Consider the following 22,154-nt stretch of genomic DNA (forward strand, 5'->3'; position numbering starts at 1 on the left):
AAGAGGCAGGGGGAACTTTCTGAAATTATGGAAATGTTTTGGATCTTGAGCTGCGTATTCATAAGGATGTATGTGAAAAAACTCATCATACTGTAAAAAAAAAAAAAAAGCCAAACCCCCTTTTCAAAGAAAACCTTACACCAAACCTATTAATAAAACTCAGAAAAAGCAGGGCTGCTTTGGTTGAAGCGAAGATGGGACGCTTGATTGCCCTTTCGTACTACTCCCCTTTTACCCCATTAATACCCACTGACCTATCCTCGTGGAACGCAGGGCTCAAAGAACAATCTAAAAATCAAACATTATACAAATGTAACCTAAGGAGGAGAGTTCCTCTGAGGCCAGGGGCTACATTATCTTATCTGTATTGCCAGCGCAGAGGCCTACTAGTACCTTGTGGGGTCTAAGTACATTTTTCCTGAATGAAAGGTATTAAATGGTAACTTATGTCTTTATGCACTCTATAACCTATGACGTGATCATCTCCGTCTAACAACTACACTCAAATGCTTAACAAGCTTTTTAAAGGGAAGAATTCCATGGTCCTGTGAGCACTCGACAGTTACAAAAAAATATATTTGCAGCAAATTCTAGTACGTCCCATACCAAAGATTAAAAACATGCCTACAAGGCAACAAATCTGTTTATCTCTGCTCTCATCATATCAAAGTGACTCTGATACCTCATCACAGCAGTGCATCCGAGCCATAGCTTCAGAGAGACGAATCATGCTCTCAAGCTGTCGCACTGTAATCCTCCACGAAGACTTGGTCACTCCAGAACCATCTCTCTGGCGGAGATGTTTATATTGTTCCACAATGAAGTCCTCTGACTCTTTGGAAATCTGTTTCAGATCATCATTCAAGTTAGAGAAACATTTCTATTTGATGAGAGCTACGGTAAACGTGAGTTTAAGAGCCTTTCAGGTGGAAACATTTAGGGAACTGAGAGGGTTGAAACTTGGAGAAGCCAGTGACAATAAATTACTATTGTAATGTCTTTCAAAAGAGACTAATAATAAGCAGGTTTGTGAATTCCATGTTACTAATTTTATGAACATGAAAAAAAAAGCTTAGTATTTAAGCAAATGACCATTTCTAAAAGCTGCTTAACAAGCTGAAGCAATGGAACAAGACGTAATGTCTTTTACACCTCAGGATGTCAATGCTCATTAAACAAATTAATGCTCAGTATTTGAGGCTCAATTAATTAACTCATGCTGTCTTTGGAGGAAAAAAAAGCTGTTTCAATAAACTTTATATCTAAAGGATACTCAGCTTTTCAGAGCAAAGAATTCAGCATATTAAGGAAGCATGCCAAGGTTACACAGGGATCAGTATATCAGTATGCAGTCATGGAGAACAGATGCTCTTTTTTAAACAAGAATCACCCATAACCCTTAAATGATTAAATTTCTTCTGGGACAGTGACAGCCAACCACAATCTCATGAATAATCAAGTCAAGATGATAAATGATCAATACCTAGTAACACCTTCCAGAAGTCAAGCTGGCCAACAGTGTAAAAATCTCAACCAGAATGAAATTTTTTTTTCCTTTTCATACCCTATTTTGGGAAAATGCCAAGCATTTGGGGGTTTATGTCCAGGTAAGAATCCTGGGTCCAGGATGGAGTCAGTCCAATACAATACATCAATCACTGTCAGTAATTTGTATTTATCATAATGGCCTAGAGGAATCCAATGTTTCCTTCAAAGAAAAATTCAACTATTGATTTAGGCACATAAACAATTTTAAGGTTCTTAGTAATGTTTGAAATAAAAGAATGTTCTAGATTATCCAGCTATCCAAAACTCTTCCGCCATAAAAATCTTATTACCACCAAACGAATAATGGAATTATTCAGAATTTTCTGTTCCCTTTCTCAGCCCTCTCTGAAAAAACAAATTGCTGTTCTAGGAAAAAAAAAAAGTTGTAAAATTTAGGAACTAAAGTAGATGACAGGTTCAGTTAATTTCCATATAATACACTTATTTAAATTCCACTTCAATATACCCATTATACCTTATCCCAGTACAAAAGGGTAGGTTACCTTGGGTTTAAACTGTCTTGCAAAGAGAAGGTATCTTCTGATATCATCGAGGGAATAGACTCGATCAATTGATTCCTCAATTCTTGAATGCAAATCTACTATGCGCCTGGCAATGGCATAATCTGTAACCTAATTCAAAACAAGAAAATTACTTTGATAGTCACAGCAATATCTTCTCCAGACTATCCCAGGCAATAAGAAATGATTTATAGCCAAAAACAAGCTCTAAGATGCCACTTACAGAAGTATTAATGGGTACCAAGTTTCTGATGAAAGTTTGGGAACAGTTGGATTTAAAATCAAACTTTTAAATGTATACCATTGCCCCACTCTAAAACTATACCTGAAGGAATGCCTTTAAAAACAGTAGGGTAAAGCGCAGTGGCTCACACTTGTAATCCCAACACCTTGGGAGACTGATGTGAGAGGAGAGCTTGAGGCCAAAAGTTTGAGACCAGTCTGGTAAACAACGTGAGACCCTCCCTGTCTCTACAAAAAATAAAAAACAAAAAAATTAGCTGGGCATGGTAGTGCACATGTGTAATCCCAGCTACTCAGGTGGCTGAGGCAGGAGGATCACTTGAGCCCAGGAGGTTGAAGGTGCAGTGAAGCCATGATTGCACTACTGCACTCCGTCCTGGGCAACACAGCAAGCATTGTCTCAAAAACAAAACAACAAAAATAGCAGAACTAACATTTATAGGGCCCTCAGTGTATGAGCACTGTTGTCTTAAGCAGGTCTTAGAAGAATTAACTTACGCAATCCTCACAAAAACCTTATTAGGTAAATGATATTATCCCCATTTTATACATGGGCAAATTGAGGCCTAGAAGGTTAAGTAATTTATCCAAGGTCACAGTTAAGTAGTAGAGCCAGTATTTGAATAGTCTAGCTTCAGAGACTGCTCTTAGCCACTAAATTTTGAAGATATTCATCCCAGAATATTGGAAAAAAAAAAAAAAAGACCCCAAAATATGCAACTTGGTCTGAAATGGTTCAGGGAAAAAGTGTGCAGATATATAGAGACAGTAAGTAATAAAGCAAACAGGGTAATGTTAATATGTGAATCAGGTAAAGGGTATATGGGTGTTCTATGCACTATTCCATTTCTTGCAACTTTTCTGTAAGTTTGAAATTATTTCTAACTACAAAGTGGTTTGGGCGGAATACAGTGGCTCATGCCTGTAATCCTAGTACTTTGAGAGGCCAAGGCTGGTGGACAGCTTGAGCTCAGGAGTTCAAGACCAGACTGGGCAACACGGCAAAACTCTGTCTCTACAAAAAATACAAAACTTAGCTGGGCATGGTGGCCTACACCTGTAGCTGCTCAGGAGGCTTATGTGGGAGGGTGGCTTGAGCCCAGGAGGCAGAGGTTGCAGTGAACTGAGATCACGCCACTGCACTCTGGCCTGGGCAACAGAGCCAGACCCTGTCTCAAAATAAATAAATAAAATAAAACAGGCTGGGTGCAGTGGCTCACGCCTGTAATCTCAGTACTTTGGGAGGCCGAGGCAGGGGGATCACCTGAGGCCAGGAGTTCGAGACCAGCCTGGCCAACATAGTGAAACCCCGTCTCTACTAAAAATACACAAATTAGCTGGGCATGGTGGTGCACACCTGTGATCCCAGCTACTCAGGAGGCTGAGGCAGGAGAATTACTTGAACCTGAGAGGCGGAGGTTGTAGTGGACTGAGACTGCAACACTGCACTCCAGACTGGTTAACAGAGTGAGACTCCATCTCAAAAAAAAGAAAGAAAGAAAAGAAAAGAAAAGAAAGAAAGAGAGAGAGAGAAAGAAAGAAAGGAAGGAAGGAAAAGAAAAGAAAAGAAAGAAAAGAAAAAAGAAAAGAAAAGAAAGGAAGAAAGAAAAGAAAAAGAAAAAAGGCTTTTTGGCCAGGTACAGTGGCACATGCCTATAATCCCAACACTTTGAGAAGCTGAGGTGGGTGGACTGGTTGAGCTCAGGAGTTAGAGGCCAGCCTGGGCAACATGGCAAAATCCTGTTTCTACAAAAAATTCAAAAGTTAGCCGGGCACAATGGTGCACACGTGTAGTCCCAGCTACTCGGGAGGCTGAGGTGGGAGGGCTGCGTTAGCCCAGGAGGTTGAGGTTGCAGTGAGCCGCGATTGCACCACTGCAGGAAAGAGTAGGACTGTCTCAAAAACAAAACAAGCCGGGCGTGGTGGCTCACGCCTGTAATCCCAACACTTTGGGAGACTGAGGTGGGCGTTCGAGACCAGCCTGGCCAACATGGTGAAAACCCGTCTCTAGTAAAAATACACAAAATTAGCCGGGCGTGGTGGCACATGCCTGTAATCCCAGCTACCTGGGAGGCTGAGGCAGAAGAATCACTCGAACCCAGGAGACGGAGGTTGCAGTGAGCCAAGATCGTGCCACTGCACTCCAGCCTGGGCAACAGAGCAAGACTCTGTCCCAAAACAAAACAAAACTAAACAAAACAGTTTTTAAAAAATCTCGAATGTTTTAAAGGTTTATAACTTGATCTGCTACTAAAGCTACTTTAATGAATCATGTATGAAAATCAGACAACTCAATTATCTGGTGATTAAATATGTCTCTGTATTGTGAAGGGAAAAAAACTGAACCAAACCAAACCAAACCAGGTGTGATGCTGCAGGCCTATAATCTTGGCTACTCAGGAGGCTGAGGTGGTAAGGTAGTTTGAGGCCAAGAGTTCAAGACCAACACGGGTCTTGAACTTGCTGCTGTTGCTACAAAAAGATGAAAAAATTAACCAGGCGTGGTAGTACACACCTGTAGTCTCAGCTACTTGGGAGGCCGAGACAGGAGGATCACTGGAACCCAGGAGATTGAGGTTGCAATGAGCTAGGGTTGTGGCACTGCCTGGGTGACAGAGTAAGACTTCGTCTTTACAAAACAAATAAATAAAAATCCAAGCCCTCCAAACACAAAATGGAAGGTTGTGTTTATTTAGATAATATTTAAAGTTCCACTGTAATAAAGAGTTGTGCATTGTACCCAATAAAATGTAGAACCTCCTTGCTCAGTGATTTAAAAAGTACGGCCTAAAATATTAGTTCCTACAGTCTGTCATTTTATAGTTCTGTGGGTATCTGAGGTGCATTGTTAAATATTTAAGTACAAATAACTCTAATAATTAAACTAACGTATCAGAATCCAAGTAAATCTACATTTTTTCACTCAATCTTAAAAGTAAGAAAAGAAGGTAAAATACATTCAGCAACTTGATAGGAAAAAATACGAAGATAAATGACTCATGATTTAACAAAAAAGAAGAAATTTCTTTGGCATCCCAGTTTTTTTCAAGGTGACTGAAAAATAAAATAAAAGCTCAATCAACAAAACAAAAAATCATATAAAAATCTTAAGAGTTTGGTTGGGGCCCAGCACAGTGGCTCACACCTATAATCCCAACACTTTGGGAGGCTGAGGTAGGTGTGGATCACTGGAGGCCAGGAGTTCAAGACCAGCCTGACCAACATGGTGAGACCCTGTCTGTACTAAAAATATAAAAATTAGCCAGGCGTGGTGTTACATGCCTGTAATCCCAGCTACTTGGGAGGCTGTGACTCAAAAATCACTTGAACCTGGGAGGTGGAGGTTGCAGTAGGCCAAGACTGTGCCACTGCACTCCAGCCGTCTCCAGTGAGAGGCTGTTTAAAAAAAAAAAAAAAAAAAAGTGCGGTTGGAAGTTAACTGTAACTTGTTTCCTTTTGAGAAATAGTAACAAAACCTGAAAACTTAATATTCTTTAACACAATTAAGTGGAAGCGACAATTCAAATGACTTTATTTTGAGTTGCTTACTAAACCCTTTGCCCGATCCTGTGCCACCCTGAGGGAAATCAAAGGCTGGGGCACACACATGCACCAGCTGTGGAGCAGTATATCTTCCAGCCTTGTCTCACTCGATTACTCAAACTGGAAATAAAAAAGGAAGCTCATGGGGTTACCTCATTACATTCATCCACAAGGATAAAGAAGAGATCGAATCGGGACATGATGGGAGCTGACAAATTTATATTCTGTTTCAATGATTTTGATCTGTCATAGTGTCCACTGATTGGGTTTGCTGCTGCCAAAATGGACGTCCGGGCGTTCAGAGTAGCCTGACCACAAAAGAAAGAATCTTAACAGGTTTAAATAGACATCAGCCAATAAATATGTAACAAAATGTTCAATCTCACCCATAATTAACTAAACGTAAACCAAAATAATGATACCCTTTTTCACATAAACAGGAACTCCTATGTGATTTTGGTGGTGTGATGTGTACACCGTTGAAGACATCAATTTGTTAGAAATTTCTCTTATAGCCAAATATAAGAGGATGCTGTGTTCAAGGATGCTTACTACAACTTTGTTTGTAATACAAAACACTGAAAACGAACTAAATGTCACTCAACAGGAGTCTAAAGAACCAAGCTGTGGTATATACAATTGAATATGGGAAAGTAATAAAAAAAACCAAAGTTGATCTATTATGTTCTGGTAAAAGATTGCCAAAATAAAATTATGAAGTTAAACCAGCAGGAATGAAACTGTTGGTATTATGCTTATTTATGTACAAAATATTCCTAAAAGGCGCACGAACTCAATAGATCCCTATTTTTCTTCCTCCTGAAATTCCTTTTTATCCATTAGATACTACGAAGCAGCTACTGTTGCCGGGAGTTGCAGGGAAAGAGTTGTCTTCTCGATTTACAGTTGTGTACTGCTTACAATCTACTTGAATCTGCGGCTTTTAAAGTTTAGATTCTCCCTAGTATTGGTTATACTATCATACTTATTTTCATTTAAATTATCTGTTAATATAAATAATTATATACATATATATAATCCATCTGTTGATCTTTGGTTATTTTTGTTATAATTGGAGCATGCTTCGTCAAAGAAAATGAAGCTTTGTTCATGGACATTTTCCTCTACTATCACAGCAATACATTTACACAGTACTCTAAACAACATTTATAGTTTGAATAAATAATTCTCAGGGCTGTATTTTCCATTTTAATGAACAGCATTACAAGTTGAAGTAATGAATTTTATCCAGGTGAACTTCTCTAGTACTACATTAATCAACAAGGCTATAGACAATGCAATAGAACAGAAGTAGATACACATACCTTCACTCCTGCTTTAGTGATGGATATGGTCTGCTGTTCCATAGCTTCATGAATAGCAACTTGATCCCGCACGTCCATCTTATCAAATTCATCAATACAACACACACCCTGTAACCAAACAAATCAAGCCTAAGAAGCTGTCTTTCTTTTTTTTTTTTTTTTTTTTTTTTGAGACTGAGTCTGGCTCTGTCGCCCAGGCTGGAGTACAGTGGCCGGATCTCAGCTCACTGCAAGCTCCGCCTCCCGGGTTTACGCCATTCTCCTGCCTCAGCCTCCGGAGTAGCTGGGACCACAGGCGCCCGCCACCTCGCCCGGCTAGTTTTTTGTATTTTTTAGCAGAGACGGGGTTTCACCGTGTTAGCCAGGATGGTCTCGATCTCCTGACCTTGTGATCCGCCCGTCTCAGCCTCCCAAAGTGCTGGGATTACAGGCTTGAGCCACCGTGCCCGGCTAAGAAGCTGTCTTTCAAGCTGGATGCATGGCTCACACCTATAATCCCAGCACTTTGGGAGGCCGAGGCAGGAAGAATGCTTAATTAAGGCCAGGCATTTGAGGTTACAGTGAGCTATGATTGCCACTGTACTCCAAGTTGGGTGACAGAGTGAGACCCTGTCTCTTAAAAAAACCACAATGGCCAGGTGTGGTGGCTCACGCCTGTAATCCCAGCACTTTGGAAGGCTGAGGTGGGCGGATCATGAGGTCAGGAGTTCGAGACCAGCCTGGCCAACATGGGGAAACCCCGTTTTGACTGAAAATACAAAAATTAGCCAGGTATGGTGGCGTACACCTGTAATCCCAGCTACTCGGGAGGCTGAGGCAGGTGAATTGCTTGAACCCATGAGACAGAGGTTGCAGTAAGCCAAGATTGCACCACTGCACTCCAGCCTGGGCGACAGGGCAAGACTTCATCTCGAAAAAACAACAACAGTCTTTCAGATGGAAAATTACAAGTAAACTCACTAAGTCTGCTACCGCAGGGACTCTTCTATTCTCCAAACTAGTAGAAGATAGGTAAGTGAAGATTCTTAACTCCCTTTTCTAAGGAAGATAATTCAACAGATCCTAAAGCTACAAAGAATCATACAATTGACTTAAAACGAAGAGCATAACTAAAAATATACACTTATTGTACTTTCACTCAACATCAAAACCTTGTGTCAACTCCAGGATTGATTTTATACCTACAACTTGTACACATCTACTGATCTAAACTAGTCACAGCAAACACACATGCTCAGGACATGCTGATCAATTATCACAATTTCAAATTCTAGATGAAGAAAACTATGAATTATTTACTAAAGAATGTTGGGGTTTTCTGTTTTGTGTTTTTTGAGACAGTCTCGCTCTGTCGCCCAGGCTGGAGTACAGTGGCGCAATCTCGGCTCACTGAAGCCTCCACCTCCCGGGCTCAGTGATCCTCCCACCTCAGCCTCTTGAGTAACTGGGACCACAGGCACCCGCCACCATGCCCGGCTAATTTTTGTATTTTTAGTAGAGAACATGGGGTTTCGTCATGTTGGCCAGGCTGGTCTCAAACTCCTGACCTCAGGTGATCCACCTCGGCCTCCCAAAGTACTGGGACTATAGGCGTGAGCCACCGCACCCAGCTGAGAATGCTATTTTTAAGGACATCTTTTTAACAGTAACTTATAGGCCTTTACTGATAGGGTAGGGGTATTCTGACTTTATACTGAAGAGTGTAAAATGTTCTTACATTATCAGCCAACATCAAAGCTCCAGCCTCAATGACAAACTCATGAGATTCTTCATCTCTCACAACAGCTGCTGTTAAGCCAGCAGCACTGGACGCTTTGCCACTGGTGTAGACAGCTCTAGGGCTGAACTCCTCCACGTGCCTGTTCAAGGTTATCATACAAAGACTCATTAATACGTCACTATACAGCACCCTTCCCAGGAAAACCAGCGGAAGAGTTTAAATCGCTGAAAGAACATCTGAGAGTGGCATTAAGCTTAAGCAATTCATAAAGACACATGCACAGACTAAATGGGAAGGCTCATCTCCTTCGGCTTTTCTTTTTTTTTTTTGGGACAGAGTCTTGCTCTGTCACCAAACGAGTGCAGTGTCACGATCTCAGCTAACTGCAACCTCCACCTCCCAGATTCAAGTGATTCTCATGCCTCAGCCTCCCAAGTAGCTGGGATTACAGGCATGCGCCATCACGCCTGGCTAATTTTTGTATTTTCAGAGTTAATACCTGATAAAAATATCAATTTTTTTTTTTAATTGAGACAGAGTCTTGCTCTGTCACCGAGGCTGGAGTGCAGTGGTGCGATCTCAGCTCACTGCAACCTTGCTATCTGGGTTCAAGCGATTCTCCTGCCTCAGCCTCCCGAGTTGCTGGGATTACAGGTGTGCGCCACTACGCCTGGCTAATTTTTGTATTTTTAGTAGAGATGGGGTTTCACCATGTTGGCCAGGCTGGTCTCGAACTCCCGACCTCAGGTGATCCGCCTACTTTGGCCTCCCGAAGTGCTGGGATTATAGACGTGAGCTACCACTCTAGCCTAAAACATCAATTTTATTTATTTATTTTTAAATTGTATTTATTTATTTATTTAGACGGAGTCTTGCTCTGTCCCCTAGGCTGGAGTGCAGTGGCGCAATCTTGGCTTACTTCAAGCTCTGCCTCGCGGGTTCATGTCATTCTCCTGCCTCAGCCTCCCAAGTAGCTGGGGCTACAGGCACCCGCCACCACACCTGGCTAATTTTTTTGTATTTTTAGTAGAGATGGGGTTTCACTGTGTTAGCCAGGATGGTCTTGATCTCCTGACCTCGTGATCCACCCATTTCAGCCTCCCAAAGTGCTGGGATTACAGGTGTGAGCCACCACACCTGGCTAAAACATCAATTTTAAAAGCCTTTAATAGTAATAAATAGCAACAATCAACTATCAGAAGGTCTTGCAATTAAAAATAAAACAAAACTAGATACGGGGCTTATTCCAGAAATGCAAGATTGGTTTAACATCTGAAAATCAATCAATATGCTAAATTAATAAAACAACTACATGACCACCAAAACAGATGTAGAAAAAGTATCTGACAAAATCCAACACCTTTCATTATAAAAACCAAACAAACTAGGAATAGAGAAGATTTTCCTAAGTCTAATAAAGGGCTTTTTCTTTAACCTGACAAAGGGCATCTATGAAAACCACAGATAACATCAAACTCAAAGGTGAAAGGCTGAATGTTTTGCCCCTATGATCAGGAACAAGACACGGATGTCTGCTCTTGCCACTTCTATTCAACGTTATACTGATGGCTCTAATCAAGGGCAATTAGGCAAGAAAAAAAGGCAGCCAGATTGGATACTCCAACTATCATTATACACAGATTTTATACATAAAAAATGCTACAGAATTCACTAAGACTGTCACATACCACATGATACTGTTACCAGAGGCAACACTGTAGTACATCTTTTTTTTTTGGGCGGCGGGGGGAGAGAGAATGACAAGAAAAAAAACATCCTTTGTAACACAGGACTACTATCTTAAAATCTAAAACTCAGTTCGTGATATGTTCAAAAGAAATATTTACTCATAATACTCCAAACCAACTAAAAACGTTCAATATTCTAAAATGGTACTATGTTACAAATTTCCAAAACAAATAAAGAAAAGGCAGTTTGATGTAGCACGAAGTACACACGTTTTGCAGGCAACGGCAACTGTATCTGAATTTTAATATTCATGGCTCAGTGTCACCTTTCACCTACAAGAGAGTGGGCAAATTTCTTGTAGGCTTGGAGAGGTTGTGACTCCCTGAAAAAAAGGGAATAATACACATGCCTGTCTGGGTGCTGCCAGAGTAAGACATAACACATACACAGCACCGAGAACATGGCAGGTGCTCAGAAACTGGTTGCTTTTATTTTGGGCCCTAAGTTTCTTAAAAGTTTGAAAGTAACCAAGTATTTATTACAGCTTCTAAAAATAGTCAAAAATAGTGTTCCTACTGACAAAGTTAACATAAAATATCTCATAGCATTCCCTTTAGAAAGTACATCCAGGCCGGGCGCGGTGGCTAAAGCCTGTAATCCCAGCACTTTGGGAGGCCGAGACGGGCGGATCACGAGGTCAGGAGATCGAGACAATCCTGGCTGACACGGTGAAACCCCGTCTCTACTAAAAAATACAAAAAACTAGCCGGGCGAGGTGGCGGGCGCCTGTAGTCCTAGCTACTCGGAAGGCTGAGGCAGGAGAATGGCATGAACCCGGGAGGCGGAGCTTGCAGTGAGCTGAGATCCGGCCACTGCACTCCAGCCTGGGCGGCAGAGCGAGACTCCGTCTCAAAAAAAAAAAAAAAGAAAGTACATCCTATTTTAAAACCTAACAAATGTTTGTATTCTTAGTCTCAACAATCCTGTATCTAGCAATATACCCAGAGGAAACAAACAAAAAATGTATATAACATTATGATGTTCACTGCATCTATATCAATAATTATTATAATAAACTATCCTGTTAAATTTAACAGGGCTAAGGAAATGATTTTGTAAGTTATAATATACCAACAAAAGAAGACATCTGTGAAAATGAGAAACTCATGAGATTTTTCCATGCAAAAAGATACATGGAAAAAATGTTTAGGGAAAATTAAAATTACAAGTATGTATAATATGATTTACAATAATGAAAATACATAATTCACATATTCAAACACTTTTGTACAAAGATATTATACAAAGACTAAAGAGTTCAATGTGAGATTGGTATTGCAGGCAATTTTTCCCTATTCTAAAAAATTGTAAAATGTTGCCATATCTTTATGAGAATTATATATTTAACATAGTCATAATTTACACTCCTAGTAAGGCCATGGTGACTGTATTCTTGGTAGCACAGCCAGCCTGGGAACTATGTACACTTTTTCCTGCTATACTATATCAGGCAAATGCTTACTTGAGAAATTGGCTCTTAGCTGTACTTGGGTCACCAACAATGCAAACATTTATGTCCCCTCGAAGAGAGGTCCCTTCTCCTGTTGTCTTTGGAACGCCACCAAAGAGCATCAGCAGGACACCCCGTTTTACTTCATCATTGCCTGAAATGAAAAGCTATAGATGAAAAACTAATTTTTCAACATAAAGTTAAACACTTTCAGAGGAAACAGTAAAGGCATGTTTACCAACCAAAAGGTAGAGTCAGCTAAAGCAAAGCATAAAACTGGAGTAATAATACCTGGCTTCTGATCTTGGTTCTTGCTCTGTGGACTTAGTCACCTAAACCACTGTTCTAATGTCTTCTCCTACACCACAGATGTCACTGTGCCAGTGCTCACTATCCTAAAAGCCAGAGCCTTTACTTGTCCATGAGTCCTACCTCCCACACAAAACCTTACCCAATGCCTTAGCCCTCAACGATCTCTCCTGATAAATGAACTATGTCCACCACAGCCTACCACATTTGCTAGTCCTTTTTAATGCCAGTTCTTATAGTTCTGTCAAGAGTTTGAGGAAATGGTTCATAACACTTTTCTATCACCTACAGTGACCAGTACTGAATAAATGTATGTTAACTGAATTTATGTGGATTAAATAAGATGCTGAATGCAATTTACAGCTGCTTAGTTCATAAATCCAGTAAGAAGGAAAAACAATTTTCTTAAAAAAAAAATTGTTTCTTAAAAACGATTTTTTTTTTTTTTTTTTTGAGACGGAGTCTCTGCCGCCTGGGCTGGAGTGCAGTGGCCGGATCTCAGCTCACTGCAAGCTCCGCCTCCCGGGTTCACGCCATTCTCCTGCCTCAGCCTCCCGAGTAGCTGGGACTACAGGCGCCCACCACCTCGCCTGGCTAGTTTTTTGTATTTTTTAGTAGAGATGGGGTTTCACTGTGTTAGCCAGGATTGTCTCGATCTCCTGACCTCGTGATCCGCCCGTCTCGGCCTCCCAAAGTGCTGGGATTACAGGCTTGAGCCACCGCGCCCGGCCAAAAAACAATTTTCTTAATAGCACACTGTGCTATTAAACATTTTTCTGTGGAATTATCTACTCTGTGAACTCCATCGACAAAGTGCTATGCAAATTTACACAAGGCATTCCTTGAAGTAGAAAATTAGGCTGGGTGTGGTGGCTTATGCCTGTAATTCGAGCACTTTGGAAGGCCAAGGCGGGAGGATTGCTTGAGCCCAGAGGTTTGAGACCAGCCCAGGCAACATGGTGAAATCCCATCTCTAAAAAATTTTTTTTTAAAATTAGCTGGGCACGGTGGCAGGCACCTGTAGTCCCAGCTAATTTGGAGGCTATGGTGGAGAACCGTTTAAGCCCAGGAGGTTGAGGCTGTAGTAGGCTGTGTTCGCTGTCACTGCACTCCAGCCTGGGCGACAGTGAGACCCTACAAAACAAAACAAAACAAAACAAAAGAGGTAGAAAACAAAAAACCCATTCCACAAACAAAACTTCTTTGACTTATATTTAGATAGAAAAAAAGGGCCGGATGCAGTGGCTCATGCCTATAATCCCAGCACTTTGGGAGGCCAAGGTGGATGGATCACTTGAGGTCAGGAGGGAGTTCGAGACCAGCCTGGCCAACATGGCGAAACCCCACCTCTACTAAAAATACAAAAATTAGCCGGGCGTTGTGGGGCATGCCTGCAATCCCAGCTACTCGTGAGGCTGAGGCAGGAGAATCGCTTGAACCTGGGAGGCAGAGGTTGCAGTGAGCCGAGATCACACCACTACACTCCAGCCTGGGCGACAGAGCGAGACTCTGTCTCAAAAAAAAAAAACAAAAAAACAAAAAAAAAAACAAATAAATAAAATTTAAAAAAGATTAAAAAAAAGTTAATGAGTTCCTACCACAATCCCAATTGAGTATAGAGGACAAGGATGGAGGAGTTCAAAGATAAAGCATCAGGCACAAAATGTTAGTTATAGCCTTCAAAACACAGCTAGCAACCAAGAGTCAGGAAAATGTGAAACTGCCAAAGGTATAGACAGAACAAGTAACCAATCATAAACATTCCATCTTGGTAAATAAAAAGACAAACAAGAGCCAAGTGTGGTGACCTACACCTGTAATCCCAGCTACCGGGGAGGCTGGAGGTAGGAAGATTGCTTTAGCCCAGGAGGGAGTGCTTCAGCCTAGACAACATAGCAAAAGTGTCTCTCTAAAACACACACACATACACACACGTGTGCACATACACACAACAACAATAACAAGGCCAGGAGACTACAACCACAAAAAGGCCAGGAGACTAGTCTAGCATATTGAAACTTTAAGTGCATTTCGTCATAAGGCCAGGAAATAAGATGACGAAATGACTTTTTTTCCTTAAAAAAAAAAAAAAAAGATAAAAATACATAATAAAACCTATCGTTTTAACCATTTTTCAATCTACAGTTCAGTGGCACTAAGTACATTATGTTGTATAACTGTCACCACTATCCCTTTCCAGAACTTTGTCATCATCCCAAATAGCAACTTTATCCATTAAATAACTAATTTCTCCCATTCTCCAAGTCACTGATAATCTCTATCCTATCTTATCTCTATGAATTTGCACATTACAGGTACCTCATATAAGTGAAATCATGTACCTGTCCTTTTGTAAATGACCTCTTTTAGACCCACTAAAAACTTTCATGGTCTGATTTATGTGCTTTAAGAAATCACTTGTGGCTGTTTATAATCATTATTTTGATTTCAAGTTTATGGTATAAATAGATGGAATTCTTACCATGTATAGTAGGGAACAGGCTGGTACAAAGATTGTGGTATAGATTTTTATCTTGACTCATCTCAAACACTTTCTCCCATTCTTTCACAGTCATTTGGTTCTTAATGCTCTCGGCTGTCTGTTCCTCATCTCTGAGCTCTTTTCCCCCAAACTAAGGGTAGAGAACAAAGGAAGAATTATTAGTATAGAAGCAGTCAAAAGAGCATAAAGGAGAAGAAACTTCATTGCATGGGAAGTCAACCTCACAATTTGCTGACTGTAAAGGTTTAACAACAACAACAAAAAACCAAAAACAACTCCCCAGACTAGTAAGCCCTCAGTTAACAAAGACACTTAAGGGTGTGTCATTTCTCCAGTGAATTAAATAGAAAAAAAAGCTACCTGAATGCTCAAGAGATAAGCCATAGCAGAATGTTAATCACTGATATAAAGCTGCAAATAAAATAAGAGATTATGTTCACTCCCTTTTTCCAATACTGAACTATTTTCCAAACTCCCATTTATGAGTTAACTGAACAATACTGCCAGGGGTTCATCATTCTCAGAAATTTACTTCCCAGATTACTAAATCTTTTTATTTATATTTCCTCCAAAAGCTTAACAGAGGTGTGAAACTTAAAACAAAAAACAGCATGGATAATTTGTACCACTGTTCTTAAAAGCATTTAGCTCTTATGTAAGACATCAAATAAGACTGTTTTTTTCAAGATCAGAAAGACATATGTCAAAAGATTTGGTTTTAGAACTCATCAAATCTTAACCCCATCCCCTGCTCTTAACATTGATGAGATAACCCAGATGTTTCAGAATCCTATCACTTTGTGGCAGCCTCAGGGTAGGTGTTTCTTAAGCTGTCACTCTACTAAGACTCACTGTTGGCCTGCCTGGCCAACAGAGCAAGACCTCATCTCTAAAAAAAATTTTTTAATTAGCTGGGTGCAGTGATTCATACCTATAATCCCAGCTACTCAGGGGGTTGAGATGGTAGGATCACTTGAGCCCAGGAAGTGGAGGCTACAGTGAGCCATGACTTTGCCACTGCACTCTAGCCTGGGTGACAGAGAGACTGTTTCAAAAACAAACAAAAACCCCAAAATGACTTACCCTTGGGTTGGTTGGCGCAACACAGCAGGCAAGAAAGACCAGCCTGTAAGAAAGGTCCCTAACACCAAGGGCCCGGAGTCCTCGAATGCCTTCTGTCTCATATCCATCAACACCACTGACACGGGAATTAGTTTCTGCACGTGCTCCTGAAACAGAATGATAGGCTGTTTCACAACTTAAATATTAAAGGTGCTGAATAGCTTTAAAATTGCTCAAATAAGTGAAAGCTATAAATCCAAAGACTTCACTTAAGCCTTGAATACTTTCAGAATAGCACCATTTGTGGCAAAACCAGTTTCTTTTTATTCTCATCACAGTTCCTTGCTCAGCTTCTGATTGGCAGCCAAAAAGAAGACAATGTAGATGTGGGAAGTTAGATACTCTGCAGTTTAGGTAACTGAGAATTTGTTAAATTTGAGCCACAGATTACTGACCTGGTGTGCTAAGCTTGGAGACGTCAGGCACAACAATCAGTGTCCCTGTAAAGTCACACTTGTCACCAGCTTGAGCTGATTCCACAGCTTCAGCCCTCAAAATAACTTCTAAACTGCGGGGGATACTCCCTCGAGGAAGCTCAGCTTGGGTTTCTTGAATACGAACCTGTAATAAAGACAAACAGCCAAGAATGAGAAGCGATCCCTTTCAGATGCCATACAATCTAAATTAAATACCACAAATACTGACATATTCTAAACTATCTGACCCATTAGCAGACTTTCACATGTTATCAACATTCATCCTAAAAATTATCTACTCTAAAACTCCTTTTAGTCAAATAGTTCAATTTGGCAAAAGATTACATCTATTTAAAAACTTCATGCTGATTCAAGCAGCAGAGAAAAAAAAAAAAACTTCTTTTACTCTCATTTAAAAAGTTTTTTTTTCTCTTTGTTCAAAATGACTCTAAATATGTTATATGTTCCATCTTCTCCTAAGCTTTAAGATAATTTTATGGAAAATTTCAAATATACCTTTTAATACCCTCCACTTCAACACAACTGCTAACATTATTTACAGATACATGTTTTTTCTTTTTTACTATATATTTGAACAAAGTTGTAAACATCAAGAAACTTCACACCTAAATATTTTAGCATTCATCTCTAAGAATAAAGACAATCCTCTGTTACAATACCATTAACACAACCAAGATAATTAAACAATATTTAATTCCATAAAATTACACATCTTCTATTATCTAGTCCGTCTTCAAATGTCTTGATTGTCAAGTGTCCTTTATACAATTGTTTTCTTCCCCGAAACTAAGACCCAATCTGACTCATACTTTATAAGATAAGGTATCTCCTACCCAAAGCTGTTGGCAGAATATGTGCATCTTATAAGCTACCAGGTTAATGTAAGAAAGCTAAATAAGGAGAATGATTATCAGAGCAATATAAGCAATATTAAATTCATCTGATAATTATTCCATACTTAAGCAGTTTCAACTTTTCTTTCCTTTTTGTATGTCCCAAAAAATTAAGACCTGCTGAAATTTGAGTCCCCTTCATTCTGCCATCCATCACCTCTTGCGACTGCCATCCATCACTTCTTGCCCAGGTAACTGAAATTGCCTATTACCCTCTGTTAAACCCATCACGGACTTACTCAGTTTCCTTAAAAAAAAAAACAAAAAAACAAAAAAAACCACACACACAGGCACGGTGGCTCACGCCTGTAATCCCAGCACTTTGGAAGGCCAAGGCGGGCAGATCACGAAGTCAGGAGATCGAGACCATCCTGGGTTAACATGGTGAAACCCCCTCTCTACTAAAAATATAAAAAAATCAGCCGGGTGTGGCGGCGGGCATCTGTAGTCCCAACTACTCGAGAGGCTGAGGCAGGAGAATGGCCTGAACCTGGGAGGCAGAGCTTGCAGTGAGTGGAGATCACGCCACTGCACTCCAGCCTGGGTGACAGAGTGCGACTTTGTCTCAAAAAAAACAAAACAAACAAACGAACAAACAAAAAAACACACACACATAAACTACCTTCCCAGTATATTCCCACTGCTTATTAAGATAGGCTCAAACTTCTCAGCCTAAGATTTAGGGATCCAAGTACCTCCAGGTCTCACATCACATCATCTCTCAGATGATCTCCAACTTGGCTCCTTTACTTCAATCATGATAATCCTCATTGCTTCCAAGCTAGCCTGTCTTATTCACGCTTTCCTTTCTATGCACCAAATGGAAATCTTACACTAATAAGTTGCTATTTCTTCAAAGTTTTCTTAACTCCAGTTTATAATAACCACCACCACCTAGTTACCATTTATTCTTTGACAAATACATTTTGTCAGTCTTAAGGAACTTCCAAGTTATTAAAAGTTAAAACAGATGTATATACTAACAATTACAATTTACATGAAGAGTTTTGGGCTTAAATTTGTAGTCATTTTGATGATGCTTAACTTATATAAAAATTGAATTGGGCCGGGCGCGGTGGCTCAAGCCTGTAATCCCAGCACTTTGGGAGGCCGAGACGGGCGGATCACGAGGTCAGGAGATCGAGAGACGATCCCGGCTAACACGGTGAAACCCCGTCTCTACTAAAAAATACAAAAAAATAGCCGGGCGAGGTGGCGGGCGCCTGTAGTCCCAACTACTCGGGAGGCTGAGGCAGGAGAATGGCGTGAACCCGGGAGGCGGAGCTTGCAGTGAGCTGAGATCCGGCCACTGCACTCCAGCCTGGGTGACAGAGCAAGACTCCGTCTCAAAAAAAAAAAAAAAAAAAAAAAATTGAATTGAACATGATCTAAATAGAAGTTATTGCAAGGGTCTAGAAGTGAATTATTATCATTGACGGACTCTGATCTACACAGATGTTTAATACCTTTTGAAAATCAACAAATCTTGATTTATTTGTATCCAGCAAGAATCTCCTCCTGTTGGCACAAACTGGATTTCGGCAGATGTTTGGCTGTGTGTATTTGAACTGCTGTTCTACATCCCTGATCACTGTCTGACAGTCCAAGCACAGAAAAGTTCCGCTCACAAGCTCTGGGTGAACTGGGTGAGTCCGCACCACCTGCCCACTGATGCGAGTGAGCAAACCAATTCTGGATGAGGTGAGCTCTCGAATCCTGTTTAAAGACAAATGTCCCATTAGTAAACATTCATCTCCTAACTAAGAATCTTTCCATTTTAGTGAGAGGGCATCCAAAGATAATTTATGTTTAAAAAAAAAATTTAAGAGACAAGGTATTCTTTGGACTCTCCTGTAAGAATAATTTAGTCAATGTGCCCATTCCTAAATTATATGATGTATATGCATCCAGAACAATATATATAAATGAATAAATATAAATTAAAGGATGCCAAAAAAAAGAAAATTAAAATTACAAAACAGAACGGGCCGGGCGTGGTGGCTCACACCTGTAATCCCAGCACTTTGGTAGATTGAGGCGGGCAGATCATGAGGTCAAGAGATCGAGACCATCCTGGCCAACATGGTGAAACCCTATCTCTACTAAAAATACAAAAACTAGCTGGGCACGGTGGCGAGCACCTGTAATCCCAGCTACTTGGAGGCGCTGAGGCAGGAGAACTGCTTGAACCCGGGAGGTGGAAGTTGTAGTGAGCCCAAGATTGCGCCACTGCACTCCGGCCCAGGTGATAGAGCAAGGCTCTGTCTCGGGGGAGAAAAAGAAAAAAAAAAAAACAAAACCCAGAATGATCCTGTTTTTGTTTTATATGCAAATACTTTTTTGCTTACCTGCAATTTCTTAAAAAAAGGATGTTACACAATAATCCTGAGAAAAAATTTTGTACTGAAAGTTCAGAAACACTTCCTTTACAAACCCATTTTATGTGAAATAACAGTAATTTTATAAAGTAATTTCAGTAGTTTAACTGCCCAAAATATCACTTCAATTTTATCCAGTAAATTTATTCTTAAAATAACTGCCAAAGGGGTGTTTGAAAATTATGTATTTAAACTGACAAAAATTTCCAGAGATTCAGGAATTTCTAGAATTTCACATTTTCTCCCTTGATCAATTTTCTCCCAGATTTCCCTAAAAGGCACCCTAAAATGTGGTAATCCTAAGACTTTGCTTCACTTCATTTACATCTAATCCCATCTCCATAGGAAAATACATCACTCTAACACTAAACTTTCTGGATAACTGGGTATAACTCCTATAAAAGTCAACCTTCTACAAAATCTGAATACAAACCACTATTTTTTCCTCCTGGTATAAAAGCATCAATGTTGTAAGTACTCGTTTTATAATTATTGTGATTACCAATTATGAAAAAGTAATTTTTACAGCAACAAACCTACTTTTTGCATGATTTAGGTAGAAAACCTAAGCCAAAAGACTTCACAGATAAGGAAACTGAGGCTCGGGGAGGTACAAGTGATTTGTATAATGTTAAATAGTGAGCTAATAACAGATCAAGGCAACCTCTCAAATTTTCTGACTGTCAGCTAAGTGGTACCTATACCATCTGGTGAATTCATTTTTTTCCAGAGAAGGGTTTCTTACTTGTGTCTGGTAGGCAGGTCTTGGAATGCAACATAAAAATCCTTGGCAAGAGGGATCTCTTTACGGTCTTTGACGAATGTTTTCAAGGCCCGACACAGGTAAGGGTAAACTCTGAAAAACAAAAAAGTCAACTGATACCTTAGAGGTTTACCAAGTCCTCCTTCCCTTTACATATCTACCAACAGTCGAGATTAAGGAATTTCATCGGTTACAACTAAGCCTCAGAACTTAACTGTGCATGACACTTCTATTATCTAGTCTGGGTTTAGGACCCTCTTTCAATTCCTATCCCACTGAAACACTAAATACAAAATGTCACACCATATCTGATTATCTTTAAATAATCATATAGCACCCACACTGTTAGCCATTCCTCTGTCCAACATGACTAGCTGAACAATCATCTTGTCAATATGCTCAAAACTGTGAATTTTCTGTGGGCTGTTTATGACTTAGTAAATCAGGTGTCAAGTCAGTCTATTTATTTGGTTTCATTCTGAGACAGGGTCTCACTCTGTCACCCAGACTGAAGTGCAGTGGCACGATCACAGCTCACTGCAGCCTCAGTCTCCCTAGGCTCAGGTGATCCTCTCATCTCAGCCTGCTGAGTAGCTGGCACTACAGGCATGCACCACCATGCCTAGCTAATTTTTGTGGGTTTTTTCCGTAGAAATGGGATTTCACCATGTTGTCCAGGCTGGTCTCAAACTCCTGGGCTCAAGTGATCTGTCCACCTCAGCCTCCCAAAGTGCTGGGATTACAGGTGTGAGCCACCATATCTGGCTGGTTTGATAAGAAATGGATGAGGACAGGAGAAGTATTTGTGTACTAATGTGAGAACAAATTGGCAAAAATGCTCCATTTGACTGGTGAGAGTGAAGTATGCATGTCCTTTTTATATAAGTTTCTAATAGCTACTACAGCTTACTTTGTTTAAAAAGTGGGGTCTGAAAGTCCTCTAAAAAAGGTGCTACTCTCGGGAAAGAGAACTGCTGCCTGGTTTGTGCATGAGGCATGGCACAGCTGCTTCTACCAGCAGGCTTGATTTTCTACCTCTCCCTCATTTGTCAGTGCAATAACTTCTGCTGCATGCTTTCACAATAAACCCTGTTGCTTACTTACCCCTCCAATTAATCTTGATCATCAGCTATGACTAGAAACACAGACAAATCCTCCATCTCCCAATCTACCAAGAAATGAACAAGATTGTACCTCCTTATCCCTGAATTTTCATTTATCTTTCACAACTGTCCACAATTTATTTTAACTTGATTCTATTTCTGATTGTCACATTCATGTAATCCTAATACAAAGTCTTGTGTGCAAAGATGTTTCTTGCTGTGTATAACAATTCAAAATACAATAAAAGCCTTATATTAAATATAATGTCTAACCATAGTATTTCTACCAAAAAACCACAATTGGAGCTATTAGTATGATTTTAAGAAATTTTATGTGAATTTGAGTAGTTTCATACACAGTACACACAGAAAGACATCAAAATGTGACAGAAGATCCTTACAAAACTCTGTACTTGTAGACTTAGAAGGCTCCTGGAACTCTTGTAGCAGACCTGCTAATGATGGTGGTAGATTACAAGTGTATAAGCAATTTAATTATCCTTACTTTTCTCTATTTTCTACAATATATACCTACTACTTTTATAAG

At 40.1% G+C, this 22,154-nt stretch overlaps 1 protein-coding gene across 1 annotated transcript in view; it reads right to left on the reverse strand.

Moving 5' to 3' along the window:
* Positions 1-22,154, reverse strand: part of MCM6 (minichromosome maintenance complex component 6) — a 37,419-nt gene that overhangs the window by 10,796 nt on the left and 4,469 nt on the right. Inside the window, 11 exon segments of the mRNA NM_001260615.1 lie at positions 683-844; positions 2,052-2,180; positions 6,008-6,163; positions 7,181-7,288; positions 8,898-9,039; positions 12,112-12,253; positions 14,891-15,041; positions 15,995-16,140; positions 16,429-16,594; positions 18,830-19,079; positions 20,487-20,597. Of these exon segments, the coding sequence (NP_001247544.1) occupies positions 683-844; positions 2,052-2,180; positions 6,008-6,163; positions 7,181-7,288; positions 8,898-9,039; positions 12,112-12,253; positions 14,891-15,041; positions 15,995-16,140; positions 16,429-16,594; positions 18,830-19,079; positions 20,487-20,597 (1,663 nt within the window).

The sequence above is a fragment of the Macaca mulatta genome, chromosome 12, assembly GCF_049350105.2.
Source record: "Macaca mulatta isolate MMU2019108-1 chromosome 12, T2T-MMU8v2.0, whole genome shotgun sequence".
NCBI classification, from domain to species: Eukaryota; Metazoa; Chordata; class Mammalia; order Primates; family Cercopithecidae; genus Macaca; species Macaca mulatta.